The sequence below is a fragment of the Syngnathoides biaculeatus genome, chromosome 3 (assembly GCF_019802595.1).
Source record: "Syngnathoides biaculeatus isolate LvHL_M chromosome 3, ASM1980259v1, whole genome shotgun sequence".
Lineage (NCBI taxonomy): Eukaryota > Metazoa > Chordata > Actinopteri > Syngnathiformes > Syngnathidae > Syngnathoides > Syngnathoides biaculeatus.
The window spans coordinates 26,462,255-26,478,992 of record NC_084642.1 but is presented as its reverse complement, the minus strand read 5'-3'; the positions used below and the strand labels follow the sequence as shown (position 1 = coordinate 26,478,992).

The 16,738-nt window shown below is 39.9% G+C and overlaps 1 protein-coding gene across 3 annotated transcripts in view; it reads right to left on the bottom strand.

Annotated features, from left to right (window-relative positions):
* Positions 1–305: 305 nt before the first annotated feature.
* The window catches only part of pcdh17 (protocadherin 17), a 57,810-nt gene continuing 41,377 nt past the window's right edge, over positions 306–16,738 (bottom strand). For all 3 annotated transcript variants that reach the window (XM_061815085.1, XM_061815086.1, XM_061815087.1), the window contains exon 5: positions 306–2,761. In XM_061815085.1, coding sequence (XP_061671069.1) covers positions 2,070–2,761 — 692 coding nt within the window. In that variant the 3' untranslated portion in view covers positions 306–2,069. The remainder of the gene's footprint in view (positions 2,762–16,738) is intronic.

Sequence of the window (16,738 nt, the reverse complement as noted above, 5' to 3'; positions counted from 1 at the left end):
AAGACATCAAGTTCTGAGCAGCTCATTTTTAGATGTCCACTTTCTAGGAGAATTCTAGCATGTATTGAGTAGGAGTACATACATTACTAACAGGGACTGCTGAAGGGGGACCTCCTTTGGTCCTTTGTAGAAAATGCACATTCTGGTGGACCGGGGTCTCATAAGCAGTCAGAAGCTCCACAGATAATGAAAGCTCTCCGCAGAGACAGTAAGGCAGTTTGATGAGCACTAAGAAAAATCATTATTTTCCATATGGCAGGTTTTCTTTTTTTTGGGGGGGGGGGATTTAAATAATAATTTAAAAAAAACATATTGAACACAAAAATGTGCATACTAGCTCTGGTTAAAGTAAATAGCTGCCCTGTAAAAATCGGCTCCTTAAAAAATACCAATAGCTATTTTGTGGTCTTTGCTTTTTTTTCTTGTGTGTTTGTTATTGTTGTTGGTGAGTTTTGTGTTGTGTTATAAATCTGCTAGATGGCTCATTAAGCTTTCAAAGGTTATTGTGGTAAATACAGCTGAATCTCAGGGAAAATATCTCAAAAGCGTTGAAGCCACTCGATGCAGAAAAGGGAGGAAAACCAATCACCAACAAAAACCCAAACTAACGCAAACTCACAGAGTTCGACAGCTACTAAGGCAACTTTTGCCAAATACAATATAAGCCCATGTATATTGCAACACAACTATATATTAATTTCATAAAATACACAATATAGCTTTTGTACACATAACAATTTGGCTCAAATGCACAGAAATTGTAATAAAATGAATAAAAATATGTCTTTTTTTATGTTGACACATCTAAATTGAATACATTTACACATATGATGAGCGTGTGTATAGTGATAACATGAAGGGACATTTCCTTTATTCTTTTTTGGATTTTTTTCTCATCGAAACAGAGGCAGTCTCATTTGTACTTCTGAGTTCTTACCCCACGCTTGGCCTTAACTGAAGGACACTTACTTTTTGCCGAGATTCCTCTTTTCTTTCTTTCTTTTTTTGTTTTTTAAATGTAAAAACATATAAATATTTTGTTATTCGGACATTATACATGGAATCTTACATATAGGCATCTATATAATTATATAGAGAATTTTTTCACAGTTGAGGAAAAGTGTCCCTTTTTATACAACTCGTGATTGCCTTAAGGCGTTGCCACACACTTGGAAATTCACTGTACACAAAAGACTGAAAACTGATGATGTACATGTATACGACAATTACACAAGTGGCCAGTGTCTTTGCGTGTGTATGTGTGTGTGTGTGTGTGTGTGTGATAGAAGTGGTGCGTGCGACGACACCGGTCAGCATCATGAATGTTTGAATAGAAGCGTGAGACAGACACAGCTTACACGCGGCTACAAATGGTAGCGGAAAAACATGGTTACATTGAAATTCTCGTTCAGCGGAGCATTCGTCCCCTCTAATCCAAAGCAGTTCAAAAAGATCACAATCTTTCCATCAAATGTCTGATTACCAATTCCGGCATGTTTATGCACATAATCCATCATGTTAAACACTTACATTAAAGTCACCAAACGTAAGGTTGTTTTGTGTATTTTGGCCAGTTACTGTCACAATACTAGAATCCATGTCTGTCATCACACAGATTGTCATGTCTGACATAATTCAAGTCCTTTCCTTTTCCATTGTCTATGGCCATCCCATAAAAGAAATTCACCTACAAACACAGATGTAGGATTTCACGAGAGACTTCGAAAAACAAACTCATGAGCTGGTGGGCACTTAGATAATATTTTTGTGAGGTGCCAGAGGTTCAATCCTCTGCTATTTTCTTGAAAATCAGAAACACAAGGAATGTAGAAATTCAGCAGGTTTTAGATGTGCCAGTATATATTTTTTTTCTTGGTAAGGAGTTTGTCATTTCAACTGCTTTCAAATGATTCAGTAAATGTTTTCATAGTGTTGGTATTTTTGCATACCATGAGAAGAAAAACAGGAGAAATTGAAATGTTTGTATTACTTTTGGTAGCAGTTTTGGCATGAGAGTTTTTCTTATTCCACAATCAATGTTCTTTCTTCCTTTTGTTTTGTCTTTCGAATCACTTCCTCAGGGTGCCAGTGGCCTCATTTCCTCTGCAGTCCTGCAAAAGCTTGTCAATGTCTCTGACCACCTGGTCAGCATCCATTCCATCACGGCTCACATCAGGCTCCACCTGCTCCAGCACACACTCCATTTCTCCTCTGCTTTCTTGAGTGATTCTGGAGCGGGCTTCAGCAAGCACTTTGGCCACTGGGTCTGAAGGAGGCAACGTTGGGTAGACCCCCTGCTCCCTGGTTTGTTTGGTGGGCGACAGGTACTGGCCATCAGGAGGGCCATAATAGCCGGAGCAGGTGGCAAGAGGAGGTTTGCATTCAGCCCCATCAGCCGGACTCTTAACTGAGGAACAAGTGGTGGAACACCCCTTGACTGGACTCACTGATGCCGACGGAACCTCTTGGAGCAGTGGGCTGAGGGCCCGTTTTGCCTTTAAGTAGGGCTTAACGTTTGCTATGAGGATGGTGTGATCACGGCGCTCCTTGCCAAATGTGCAGAATGTTTTTTTGCCATTGGGGTTGACAGTCTCAAAGGTCTCTGTCTCTGGCACGCTTTCCATCCCTGCTGGCACAAACATGTTGTTGCGGTAATCAATACCCTCTGCCTGGTTTCCTCCTGCTGGGAACTGTGGCATCCAGCAGCGGTCAGAATGACCCAGGACTCGGCACTCCTCAGTGCAATTCAAACAGTCCTCATCTGCAAAGAAAGGTGAAGAAGAATTAACGTATGGGAAGGTGAACCCAAACATTGTTAGTGTGCTCTTATTAAACCAACGTGAACGCAAGAGGCAAAATTTGCAAAAGTCAAAAAGCTCCAGCAAAGGATGTTACCACACAGACCTTTCCAACATTATTGGAAAAGGGCACTAGCTACCATTTTCCAAATCTCTGATCAAGGAGATGGCAGTTTATACCAGCGTGATGGGTTGGAGTGAGAGAAAAACAACAACAGTTGAGGTTTGGCAAAGGCATTGTACCGTTATCATAAATTCATGTCAGCGGGCTTTGAAGCCCTCCCTTGACAGAAACCCGTTGCCAAATGGCTTCCATTTTTCCCCATTTGGTGTGTGTGTGTGTGTGTCTGTACAAGTGTGTATTATTTCCTTTCATCTCTATCAGAAGGAGACTCACTTTGGCTGATTATGGGAGTGATCATGCCTGTGTCAAATGAGTCCAATAATAAAATACAATTAAAAAAAGAAATAGAAAAGGAACAATTAGTTTCTCCTGCTTGGCATCATGTAAAACATTGAAAAATAATAACAGATGGTGTCCCACATATGTTTTTGAGTTGAGAAATATAGAAGAATTGCAACAAATGTAAATGAATGAATTTCTTGTGTGGTTGCATAAAGATCAAATTGTCTGTTTTTGTAATTGTTCCGTCAACGTCTTGCACCAAGATGCACTAAAAGCAGGTTTGTTTGTTTGTTTGCCAGTGCCCAGATCAAATTCACCAAAACTTAGTTAAACCAGAGGTCTAGGCTTCACCTACAGTTTGATGTGGTCTGAGCTAAGTTAAGACTGACGTTCTGCCACCAAACTGTCACTCACATCTCCAAGGGGAAACCCGGAATGCACCAGTATACCCAGATTTGTGCAGACTGGTACAAGGGTGACACAGGAACATACCTACAGTATGAAGAAGGTGTGCAATTTCCAAATGACCATGTTTTGTGTGTCTGAGGCTAATTGCGTTTTCTTTTGGATATAAGGTAATTATTACAACACAAGACTTGATTGTGTTACAAAATACAAAAAATAATAATATTCCATATTTGTATTACTAACAATCGTATTTTCAATGGTACAATTAGCACCCAACAATACATGACAAAGAAGATTTATCGTCCAAATAAAAACCAGCGTCTTCAAACAGTCTATGCCTTGAAACATTGCTTCCAGTTAATATTAGTATTACGGCTCTTCATGAAAACCAGTTTAGGTTTGTGGTGCATGGTATCGCTTAATAGTATTTCCTCAATGATTCCATAAAAAATGGAAGACAGTGTACTGTCTATCCATGTTAATCACTTTTTGTGATATATAGACGTTTACAGTACCAAAAAAATAAACATGGAATTAAAAAAAATGTTTTTTTATTGGCGTGATGCCGAGCAAAAGTGCTAGAGTGCACGTGGTAGGCTTATCTTTGCTGTGTAGCGGGTCAGCAGCCTACAGTCCTGAGAGACTTCCCTCCTAAGCTGTAGAGATGAGCTTAACACTTTGCAAATGATTGAAGAAGCCAAACAGCCCTAGCAAAGGGAGCCTGACATTTCCCATGTTGAAGCAGTCATTTGAGGAAGAAACAAGGTGGGCTGAAAAGTAAAGGTCAGGGTAGTTTCAGATGGCTACAGCTAAATGCTACGGAGTGAGTGCAGGCATCTGCAAATACTCAAAATGCTTCCCACATGTATGTGTGTACCTGAGTTTATTAGCACCGCAGCGCAATGAGAAAACTATTCGAAACATGTTCTTGGTAGAATTTTTTAAAAAGTTTTTCTGACACCCTTGACAGTAAAAAAAAAAAAAAAAATTCTAATATACCGTGATTTCTCGAGTATAATGCATCCTGAAGTATAATGTGCACGCCCAGAGTTGACCTAAAAAAATCAGGAAAACCCTTCTATTAATGTACAATGCGCACCACCAATTTGCTGCTACCCATGTGCTCAAAATATTGGGAATTATCTGTATTTATATTTTGTTAGGTTTGTACTAGTATTGTTTTTAAAAAAAAACAATTATGTACAACAATCATTAATAATAATCATTGTGCACATGCTGATGTAGCCGTAATATAATCTCGGGATAAGCCACAGGACACCCTTGTCCTGGTCCCTGTAACTGTCAGAACAGAATCCCTCAACCAACTAAAATAAATGCTCAATGATGGCATAATATTTCATTAATACTGTTGATAACACATATTATAGTCGTAAATAAATATTTAACACTGTTTGACTTAAACATTTTTTGCATTAAATATTTGTGCATAAAACGTTTGTGCATAGTACAGTTTATCCTCCACATTACATATCCTTGGCCAAGACTTCAAAACCAACATCTGGCTCATCTCCAATCTGAAAAATATCCATCATAGCTACCTTTGGCAACTTGGTCCAGTTCTGGTGCCTCCTGATTTCATGAACAGTGATCCTATTTTGCTCCCACAGCATTTCATCCTCTGCGCCATCCATAGGGTTAGACATTTTTTGAATCCCAAGAGTTTTGGTTCTGCGGTGCAGCCACTTGCCCATCTGTCACCATAGCTTTCCTATGGCGTCAGGTTGCTGTCAAAACAACGTGAGCTCAAACTACGTAGAAACAAGGGTAATGGGGACTTGAAAAAAAAACAAAAACGACCACTTCAATTGTGTGCGCTCTCCCGTTTTTATTCTAATGTGCCCATGATGCTCGTATTATGTAGTTTGGGCTCACGTTGTTTTTATACCCACCTGAAGCCATTGCGACGAGCTATTGTGTTTCGGATTGCGGCAGTACTTCCGGGTTTGCGGCGTCATCGGCACGTGTGGTGACACATTTCTTTTAAAAACAGCTGCACAACTAGCCGACATTATTTTTTGTCTTCGTTTAAGTTAAAACAAACTCACGTGCAGTCGTTTCTGATCTTTGGTGCAGTAGCAACAAAGATGCTACGCTAACGATTGTAAAATGCAAGCTCAGTTTGGGGTGTAACATAAGACATCCACTATCATATCAAAATCTATATGTATACCTTTTTTTAACAATCTATGTATATACCTGTATGTAGGAGTAAGGGTTATTTTAAAGGATGAGCTAGCTAAGAATGTCTTGGGGGTGAAAAGAGTATCAGATCGAGTGATGAGACTAAAATTTGAAATTGAGGGTGTTATGTATAATGTAGTTAGTGGCTATGCCCCACAGGTAGGATGTGACCGAGAGTTAAAAGAGAAATTCTAGAAGGAACTAGAATGAGTAGTTCTGAGCATCACAGACAGCGAGAAAGTTGTGATCGCCCCTGTTTCCTTTACCATTATGTCCATTCCAAACGTGCAGTGTATGTCCATTCCAAACGTGCAGTTTGGAATGGACATAATGGTAAAGGAAACAGGGGGCGATGAAGAAGTGATGGGTAAGTAGGGCATCCAGGAAAGGAACTTTAAGGGACAGATGGTGGTGGACTTTGCAAAAAGGATGGATATGGCTGTAGTGAACACTTATTTCCAGAAGAGGGAGGAACATATAGTGACGTACAAGAGTGGAGGTAGAAGCATGCGGGTGGATTATATTTTGTGCAGAAGATGTATTCTGAAGGAGATTACTGACTGTAAAGTAGTGGTAGGGGCGAGTGTAGCTCGACAGCATAGGATGGTGGTGTGTAGGATGACTCTGGTGGTAGGTAGGAAGATTAAGAAGACAAAGGTAGAGCAGAGAACCAAGTGGTGGAAGCTGAGAAAGGAAGAATGTTGTGCGGCCTTTCGGAAAGAGGTGAGACAGGCTCTCGATGGACAGCAGAAGCTCCCGGAAGACTGGGCTACAACAGCCAAGGTAATCAGAGAGTCAGGCAGGACAGTACTTGGTGTGTCTTTTGGTATGAAAGGGGAGAAGGAGACTTAGTGGTGGAACCCCAAAATACAGGGAGTCATACAAGGAAAGAAATTAGCGAAGAAGAAGTGGGACACTGAGAGGACTGACGAGAGGCGAAAGGAGTGCATCGAGATGTGACGTAGGGCAAAGGTAGAGGTGGCAAAGGCTAAACAAGAGGCATATGAAGACATGTACACCAGATTGGACATGAAAGAAGGAGAAAAAGATCTCCAAAGGTTGGCCAGACAGAGGGATAGAGATGGGAAGGGTGTGCAGCAGGTAAGGGTGATTAAGGATAGAGATGGAAATGTGTTGACTGGTGCCAGTAGTGTGTTAAATAGATGGAAAGAATACTTTGAGAAGTTGATGAATGAAGAAAATGAGAGAGAAAGAAGAGTTGAAGAGGCAAGTGTGAAGGACCAGGAAGCGGCAATGATTAGTAAGGGGGAAGTCAGAAAGGCACTACAAAGGATGAAAAATGGAAAGGCAGTTGGTCCTGATGACATACCGGTAGAGGTATGGAAGCAATTTGGAGAGATGGCTGTGGAGTTTTTGACCAACTTATTCAACAGAATACTAGCGGGTGAAAAGATGTCTGAAGAATGGAGGAAAAGTGTTCTAGTTCCCATTTTTAAAAACAAAGGGGATGTTCAGAGCTGTGGGAATTATAGAGGAATAAAGTTGATGAGCCACACAATGAAGTTTTGGGAAAGAGTAGTGGAGGCTAGACTCAGGACAGAAGTAAGTATCTGCGAGCAACAGTATGGTTTCACGCCTAGAAAGAGTACCACAGATCCAATATTTGCCTTGAGGATGCTAGTGGAAAAGTACAGAGAAGGTCAGAAGGAGATTTATTGGGTCTTTGTGGATCTAGAGAAAGCCTATGACAGAGTACCAAGAGAGGAACTGTGGTAATCCATGCAGAAGTCTGGTGTGGCAGAGTAGTATGTTAAAATAGTACAGGACATGTATGATGGCAGCAGAACAATGGTGAGGTGTGACTTAGGTGTGACAGAAGAATTTAAGGTGGAGGTGGGACTGCATCAGGGATCACCTCTGAGCCCCTTCCTGTTTGCAGTGGTAATGGATAGGCTGACAGATGAGGTTAGACTGGAATCCCCTTGGACCATGATGTTCGCAGATGATATTGTGATATGCAGTGAAAGCAGGGAGCATGTAGAGCAACAATTAGAAAGATGGAGACATGCACTGGAAAGGAGAGGAATGAAGATTAGCCGAAGTAAATCAGAATATATATGCGTGAATGAGAAAGGTGGAGGGGGAAGAGTGAGGCTACAGGGAGAAGAGATAGCGAGGGTGGAGGACTTCAAATATTTAGGGTCAACAATCCAGAACAATGGAGAGTGTGGTAAGGAAGTGAAGAAATGGGTCCAAGCAGGTTGGAACAGCTGGCGAAAGGTGTCTGGTGTGTTATGTGACAGAATAGTCTCTGTTAGGATGAAGGGCAAAGTTTACAAAACAGTGGTGAAGTCGGCCATGATGTACGGATTAGACACGGTGGCACTGAAGAAACAACAGGAAGCAGAACTGGAGGTAGCAGAAATGAAGATGTTGAGGTTCTCGCTCGGAGTGAGCAGGTTGGATAGGATTAAAAATGAGCTCATTAGAGGGACAGCCAAATTTGGATGTTTTGGAGACAAGATTCGAGAGAGCAGACTTCGATGGTTTGGACATGTTCAGAGGCGAGAGAGTGAGTATATTGGTGGTAGGGTGCTGAGGATGGAGCTGCCAGGCAAAAGAGCAAGAGGAAGACCAAAGACAAGGTTTATGGATGTGGTGAGGGAAGACATGAGGGCAGTTGAGGTTAGAGGGGAAGATGCAGGAGATAGGCTCAGATGGCAAAAGATAACACGCTGTGGTGACCCCTAATGGGACAAGCCGAAAGGAAAAGAAGTATGTATATACCTGTATACAACTATACAATGTGATTGTATTTTTTATTTTTCATCCATACCTAAATATAATGCACTCTATTAACTTTTTGAAAATATTTTTGGAAAAATGTGCGCATTATTTTTGAGAAATTACGGTACCTCCCACAAATTACACTTATTGTTAATCCTTCAGAAAACCACAAGACAAAGAGTGGACCAGAAGGTTAAAAACACTGGAAACAAGTCACTGAAAGAGCTCGTATGTACTTTATTCTTGTCACGCATGATGATCATTGCCAACATGTGTTAGGTGGTGACTTGCCATTCATCAAATACATATTAAATCATACATTATCCATGGAGACGTATTTCATTCTATTTAGTTGGAGAAAAAGGCTGATCGTGTAACCCTGCAGACCAAGACCGTGGGAAGCTGTTTTGTGAGTTTCAATTATACTTCATTTTTAACTCATATTTATTTTACAAGATATTCCTGCATTAAAATGTTATGATGTTGATACTCTGAATAATAATGATAAAAATTGAAATGGATCAGAAAAAAAATGTCAACAAAACCAGATTATTTAGTGTTTGCGTTGAGATGTAATTCACCCTTGAATCATATATGAATAATTTTGAATTACAGTTTGAGTCTTTATTGTCATTGCAGTGTACAACAAAATTTACCATCGCCATACAGTACAATATAATTAGGCTTTCATCATATCAAGATGCATTTTGCATTTAACAACAAAAATCAGGTAACTTTTCTACTTTGTGATATTATGTCTCATCCCTCTCCAAATGATATTAAACGTCCCATTCTTTCTCTGACAGAAAAAAAATATTTCATGAAATCATATCTTAATTAACAAGGGCCCCACGGCAGCAAATCGCAGAGCTTTTCCTCAACACACATGCATCAACCCAATTCTCGTCACCATTCCCATAATCACTTGTCCCCCCCCCCCTTCTTTTCCAATTCTTTTCAATTTCTTGGAGGTGAAGCTCTCAGTGTAGTGCAGGTCAGCGTTGCACATCAACCTGTGAATGTAACAAAGTGTTTGTGCATCTCCGTGCGTCATAAAACAACGTGTGATTTCCCTAACCACACTTTTTCCCACCTTGGCCCTTCCTCCCCAAAATCTCTTTGCGTTATTACCCATCCCTGTGATTAATGTCCCTCTGTCACACATGGTGCTTCTTGTGTGGGGAGGGTGGAAGGAAACTGTTTACAGTTTGTTACAACGAACTGAGCATGGGACAAACTCACGGTCTTCTCATATTTGTTGAGTAGGAGATTGTATGAAAGGTTGAACATGCAAACTTTTTTCTCACCATGAGTATTTGTCATGCCTGTGCGAACGCAGTGCAATGTGTGTGCAATCCCCCAGTGAAGCAATTAAGAGAGAAAGAAAAATAAAAAGCTGTGGCAATCCTACATTGGAAACTTAGAGCTCTTATTATGTTATAGAATTGACAAATAAAATGCTTTTAAAGTAACCCAAAAATATCAGTCTACAATTTATTACATATTTGTCACTGTTTTTTCAAACATCTCATCATCATATCATGAAAACAGACCCAGCAAAAACATATAACGCCAATAATAACATCGTCAAAATATCTGTTTGCTAGGCTGACATACGAGCGCTGTAATCTTAATCCCAAAGCATTGAGAGTTATAGTAAAGCCTTATATGAAATATTGCCCCCCCCCCTTCCCCGCTCCTGCTTCCACCCCTCCCTCACAATCCAGGGTGCACAGGAGGAATGGTAGCTGACAAACTGTTGAGAGCATCTGTGACAGACCACAGATGCACCTGCTCACCTGAGCGAGCCCACTGAGCGTGTGTGTGTGTATTATTGTCTTTTTAATCTCCTCGCCTACTGCTGTTTAGCCCATCTGATGCATGCAGGCCCCTCTCCTTGTGCTCCCCAAAAAACAGATAACTCAATATTTGAACTGCACAGATGAAAAAGTCTAAACAAAATGTTCAAAGCATATAACAGGTCTCAGTTCACCAGTTGATGAAATACTGATGCTTGTAATGCCTAGGCCTATTGCAAACTACAGAATATTTTACAGAGTAGTTAGCATTAAACTGATGAGATCATGGTCAAACATCATTTCTCTGCATAGATTGAAAGAAAAAGAAATTGCAAAAAAAAAAATTCATAATTTTGCAAAATGCAACAGAAAATTATATTACTGCAATACAATTAACGTACTACCACTTTGATAATGCGGTTTTAATTATCAGGAAAGAAATGTAAAGGAGGGTTTTACTCTTACCGTGTTTGAGGTCATACAAATATATTTACACAAAGCTGCGGTTTTGGTGTTTCCAGGTGTGATCATTTCTTTAGTTAGGTCGGGACCTATTCCAACTAAATACAGTACATGACTTAAATTATCATATGAAGAAATTCAGACTTTACTTTTTAGAAGTGCAAAGTATAAATGTAGGCAATGATTCAAACAATATTTGTTTAATGAAGCACTGTATGATAGCCTGCTTGTTAACAACAGACAATTGCTCATTGCAAAGTCCTAGAGAATGTGGTCAAGTATTGGGAGAATAGGACTGTAGGCGGCTTAGGCGAGAATTAAGAAGAAAGGGATACATTTTTCCGGTGTAATAGCTTTTATCACAGTGGGAGGCAAGAGAATGGCAATGCATAGCAGGGAATGGTTGGCAGCAGCAGTAGGGGAGCCTGGTGCTTTGGTGATACTGAGACTCAACCAAGGACATACATCGCAGGATCAAACATGTCCTCTCATCAGGCATTCCTGCACAAACCGCAGGGCCCTCCATCAGCTAATGCCTGGCTAAGTTGTTCAAAGAACACCCTGAAGAGAGAGCACTTATGCAGAGTAGAGCAAGGGATACAGACTCAAGAGGAGCAGGGCAGGGAGCAGGAGCTCATATTCAAACAAAAACAAACACACAACGCCTAATCAATGATGAGCAAGCAGCGCTGTCTGCTGCGGGTGGCAGGAAAGGTCTGTTGGTAGTGCAGATGGGGGTGGGCAGTTGGCGGGGCAGGGGGGCTTTTTGCGATACAACAGTCCATTTCGTTTTGCACTGAACACAAATGATAATTTTAAAAGCACAATGCGGTCCGTGAAGATCAAATACTGTTTCCATGTTACCCACAAAAAATGTTGAGGGAGATCTGTGTGTGTTTCAATAGAGTATAGTGGATGCATCTGAATGAAAAAAGAAGGCATCAATGTGAAATGTGTCCATCTGTTTCAGTCCCGTGGTTCGAGAAAGCCAAAGTGAATGATTCCATTATTATTACGTTAGAAATGTGTCATTAAAATGTGAATGATTCACTCCTGCACATCACGACAAATGTCGAGTCTCTCTTTTGAAGGGTGAGAAATGGATGGAAAAAGTGGGAGGACATGTCAGTTTGTTTTCTTATCATCTGACAATCCAAGGTGGAAGAACAGAAATGTTCACAAACTGGTTTGACAACCATGGGAAAGTGTCCACTGCTGAAGAAGGCTGGGAATGAGAAAAATATGCCTTTATCAGAAAATTACATCTGTGATGTGTGATAACATATACACATTTCACACCTCTTTTTTTTTGTACAACATGCACATGAGGAATAAACTGTTGGTCAAGAAGGAAAATCCCTACTTGGTCCCAGGAGTAACCTAGAACTAAGAGAAGTAATCAGAAAAAAGAAGACACAAAACAGGACATTTAACAATTAGTCCAAAATTAAATTTAAGCATTGCTTTTAGGGTGGTCCAACAGAATTACTAACACACGAGTCAAGGTAGACAAAAATAATAGTATCCTTGACTTAATAATCACTGCGTGGCCTTTTGTGGCAATTTCTGCAATCAAACAATTGCTGTAGCCTTACTTTCAATAAGACTGAAGACAGGAATTTTGTCTTACTTCTCAAGAGCAGTTGCTCCAATTGTCTCAGGTTTCTACAGATGTTAAATAGGACTTAGATCAGAACCAAAGGTGGCTAGCTACATTTACTTATGTGATTATTTGAATAAATTGTACTTACCAGAGTATTTTTAATGCAACACAGACTTTTTGTTTTTGTGTATTTTTGTTGAAAAGAAAATGAGCTTTCATTCCGTTACATTGATCAACATTCTGTTGCTGCTTTTATTATTATTATCATTTGACCTATCATGGCTTGAACAAACTATTTACTTTGTTTTGGTTTGTCACACAACATTTTTAAGCCAGGTTTTTCGGGTCATGTTGAGGGGTGGTGACCCTGCGACTGAAATCAATTTTTCTGACGCTTTCCATCACATTTCACTTCAAAATGCCCTGCTCGTCTTGAGATTTCATTTCACCTTGGACCAATACTGGATACTCAGTGGCAAAAATCCGCCCCAGAATATAGGTTGGGTTTCACAATTGATAACAGTGCTTGTTTCTTTGGATGCTTTATTCTTACAATGATCAAAATAGAGCTGATCCAGTTTTGAATCATCTCACTTCTCAAAAATGTTTTGTGTTATTTTAACACATTTTGGCAACTGCCAGTCTCATTGGTGTCAAGTGATTTCAATGACAAGTGTGGGGTTTTCTTTACAGAATTGAGGGGTGACAACACTTTTTATTCGCATGTCTAGTAGTTGCATCCCAATGCATCCCAATAATGAACATAAGAACACAATAAATTCAATTTGTTAAAAGCAACGTGAACTATTCATGTACACGAACCATCTTATAGGGTTAACAATTCCCAGTGGATGGATTCATTTGTGACCTGATCTCAGGAGCCAAGTTAAGGAGAAGTTGCAGGGTCAAGCAAGGCTGTTCCCTGAGCCAGTCCAGTGGAAGGTTTTTTGTCACGATATGGGAAAAGACAGTTATTATTTGCATTTCCTCAGGCCGTAGCTCACTTTTCAACTCTTCTTTTTCCTCACTGCTTGAGTGTTTTAATGATGCAGCAATTTCAGTAGAGCGGCCACAGGCAAGCTATTAGCTGGAGATGTCTGAGAGGACCAAAGGTTTCTCCTGGCGCAATGTTGCTGCTATCAAACACGATCAAACTATAGTTGGTTTAACTTTGATGTAGAGTGCGAATAAGCCAGTTCTCTCAAAGTGTACTAATTCATAATGCCAAACACATTTGGATAAACTATGCGACTGCACAAAAACATCAGAATGTGTTGTAAAGCAGTCTTTCTTCTTTTTTATGTTTCATAACAGCTAACCTCTAAAGTGCCGCAGTCTTTTTGTTGTTGGGATATTAATCGGATATTGCATTGTCAATTAAATTGTGACAGTGAAATGCTTAAATGGTTTAATAGTCACAGTGGTTGACATTGGCTGCTGATTTTACATTGTCTGCTCTGTATTTTGGTTTTGAGCTTTTAAGAAGCATTCGTTCCTCCTGCATTTTTCTCAGCAGGATCACTTTGTTGCTCATCGGCCTGAAAATGTGTAAATATTGAATATGAGAAGACAGTAAAATGTAGAGAAAAAAAAGCCACAGGTTCAATGTAACCTGTGACTTTTACCTGAGGAGAGACACGATGGTGGGACTAAAGATGACAACAAGAAGACAAAAAAAGGGACTTATTAAAATATGTGGCGAGAAGCGTGGTGAATCAGTAGCTAATCCGTCGCTTCTTCTAAGCCTGTGTAATTAGGACATGGGGGATTGCACCGTGACAGGGGATGCTTCTGGACCGCCTTCCTTTTTTTCCTCAGTTTTTTTGTGTATTGATCCTTTTAGCCTGAGTTTATGGCAGATTGTAATCTTAATATAGGAAGTGTGCATGTGGCTTGCATTTATTGTGTGCAGCTCAGCGTGTTCACTCATGAGCAACATAAACAGCACAGCTTGCCTGCATCATGATTTATTTCTCAGTACTACTGTTTACAGATGTAAATGGGAGAGCACTTTCTTTTGCTACTTTCACTGCGTGACACCCTCACTGTGTAAATGGATATATTTAGCAAAATCAAATATGCTGTCAGTCATACCACAACCTTTTACACCACAAAAAGAAACTATTTCAGTCTATGGCAAAAAGGACTTGAGGAAGAGAGAAATAAGCACGGACCAAGCACGAAACAGTAAACTATTCTGCACATCTGTCCGTTTTACAATCTCCGCATGGGGTTTTATTCAGCCAATCCAGACAAAATGAAGCTCTACCAGACGACATGCAATCCTGTCACACTGAGTGAATTAAATCATTTTCTTTTATACTTGTTCCCTGTCTGCCTCTGTGTTTGTCGCTCTCTTTTGAACAAGAGGATTTGAACAACTCGGGGTGCCATGGCTTTGTGCAAGTAATCATACCCATGTGTACTGCTTTAGCAGGATTAGGAGTGCTTCATATTCTCAGTCTCAGAATCATCACTGTAATGCAACACCACATACATGCAGTACATTATAGAGTGGGAAAGTATCAATATTGCTTCGTGTAATAAATGACCTTCAGCGGGGATTGAACATGTAGAACATAATGTACGTACTGCATGTAACGTAAGGTTTCTGTGTTATGGTATCCGTTTTTAGAACCATTACGTGAGTGGAGAACAATTACAAACATATATATTGTTTTAGGGATGAATATTCAAGCCTAACATTAGAAAAGAGAAGGTCAAAGCAGAAAAATAAATATATTATACTTTAGTCACGCAACAAATTGTACTTTTACAACAAGGTCACACATTACTCATATGTACTTGGTTTGAAAGAATTATACTGGAATAACTTCAAAATGAAAAAAATGCTCTTATCGCTGCACATCTAAGGATTCAGCTGTTCCTAAATCAGACAGATAAATCCAATAAATCAGTTTTACTGGGTGTGCTTATTCATGCATGTCTTGTATTTTTACTTCCCAGCCACTACGTCAATATTGTAAAAGGTTTAATAAGGCTAAGGTACAACATTCAATTACCATTCTTCATACAAGGCTAGACCAAAACAAGGAAACATGTGAAGCTGGAAGAACATTTGCGCAAACAATGTTGAAAGTGTTAACCTTTCAATGTCCAGAAGGTCACTTTACTTACTACTACATGCCGCTTTAATTATTTTTAAGAGTGAATTTTGTTGTAGCTTTGACATATTTTCCTGCTTGTGTTGCATTGTGTGATATCTTGTGAATTAAAGTACAGTAGTGACTATGGAATACTGTGCGACTAAACATTTTTGATTGCACACAATGCACAAAAATGACTTGCCATTCAGAACACACACACACAAGCACGTGCGCACAAACACACACACACACAGAACACATCCTCATGAGACCTGCAGTAATAAGAAAACAGTACACTAGTAAGTTGGCATTTGATCATTTGTGCCAATGAACGAGAATGTGGGTCCCTTAAGGATATTGGCTGAATTGCAAAAGAGGTTAAGTGAAAAAGTGGCGAGAGGAAGGTTGAGTCGATGGTGTTGGCTTTCTCAACCCTGGGGCCTAACACATTTAGTGAGCTAACTGACACACTTTGGATGTATTAGCCACAGTGAGTTCTGCCAACCTGTCTTGATCTGCTCCTCCTCCTCCGCCTATCGCCATCTGTCCGTCACTGCACTCTCCACTCTCTATAAGACTGAGGAACATGCCTAGTGTTTTAGCAACATTGGTTTAGCATTGATGTTCCTCTGTGCCACAGCCAAATTGGTGTTTGCAGTCTAGACACTGGTTGCATGAGTCTCTGAATGGATAAACATAAAACACTCACAGTGAGATTCACTCGTCTGCTTAGAAGTGTGATTAGATTAAAAGAAATGCACAGGAATGCAATAACGGTCTATTACTCCACCCACGAGGGGAGATAATAGTTTCAAATAGAAATGTATTTTCCATCTCACTCTGTAATTTATACTTTCTTTGCCATCTTGCTTTACTCTGGAGACGTGTGGCTTTAAAAGAGGCAGGGTTCAAGTCCTGGCTGTTGCAATAAAACAGCAATAAATAAAAATATACAGTAATAAACTCAGATCTATCTTGTAAAAAGAAGCCCCAAAGGAAGAATGAATGGAAGGAATTTGAATGTGTGTAATTTGAACGTGAGAAAAACAACTAACTTCTTTTTGTGCCGCTAAATTCTATGTGGTGGTTTAAGATTAGGGTCAAAGATTACAAGGCTTACATAAAATAAGAATGGGATTAAAAGAGATCAGCAATGTAAAATTACAGATGACAGATCCAGTGGTGAAAGCACACCTGGATTTGGA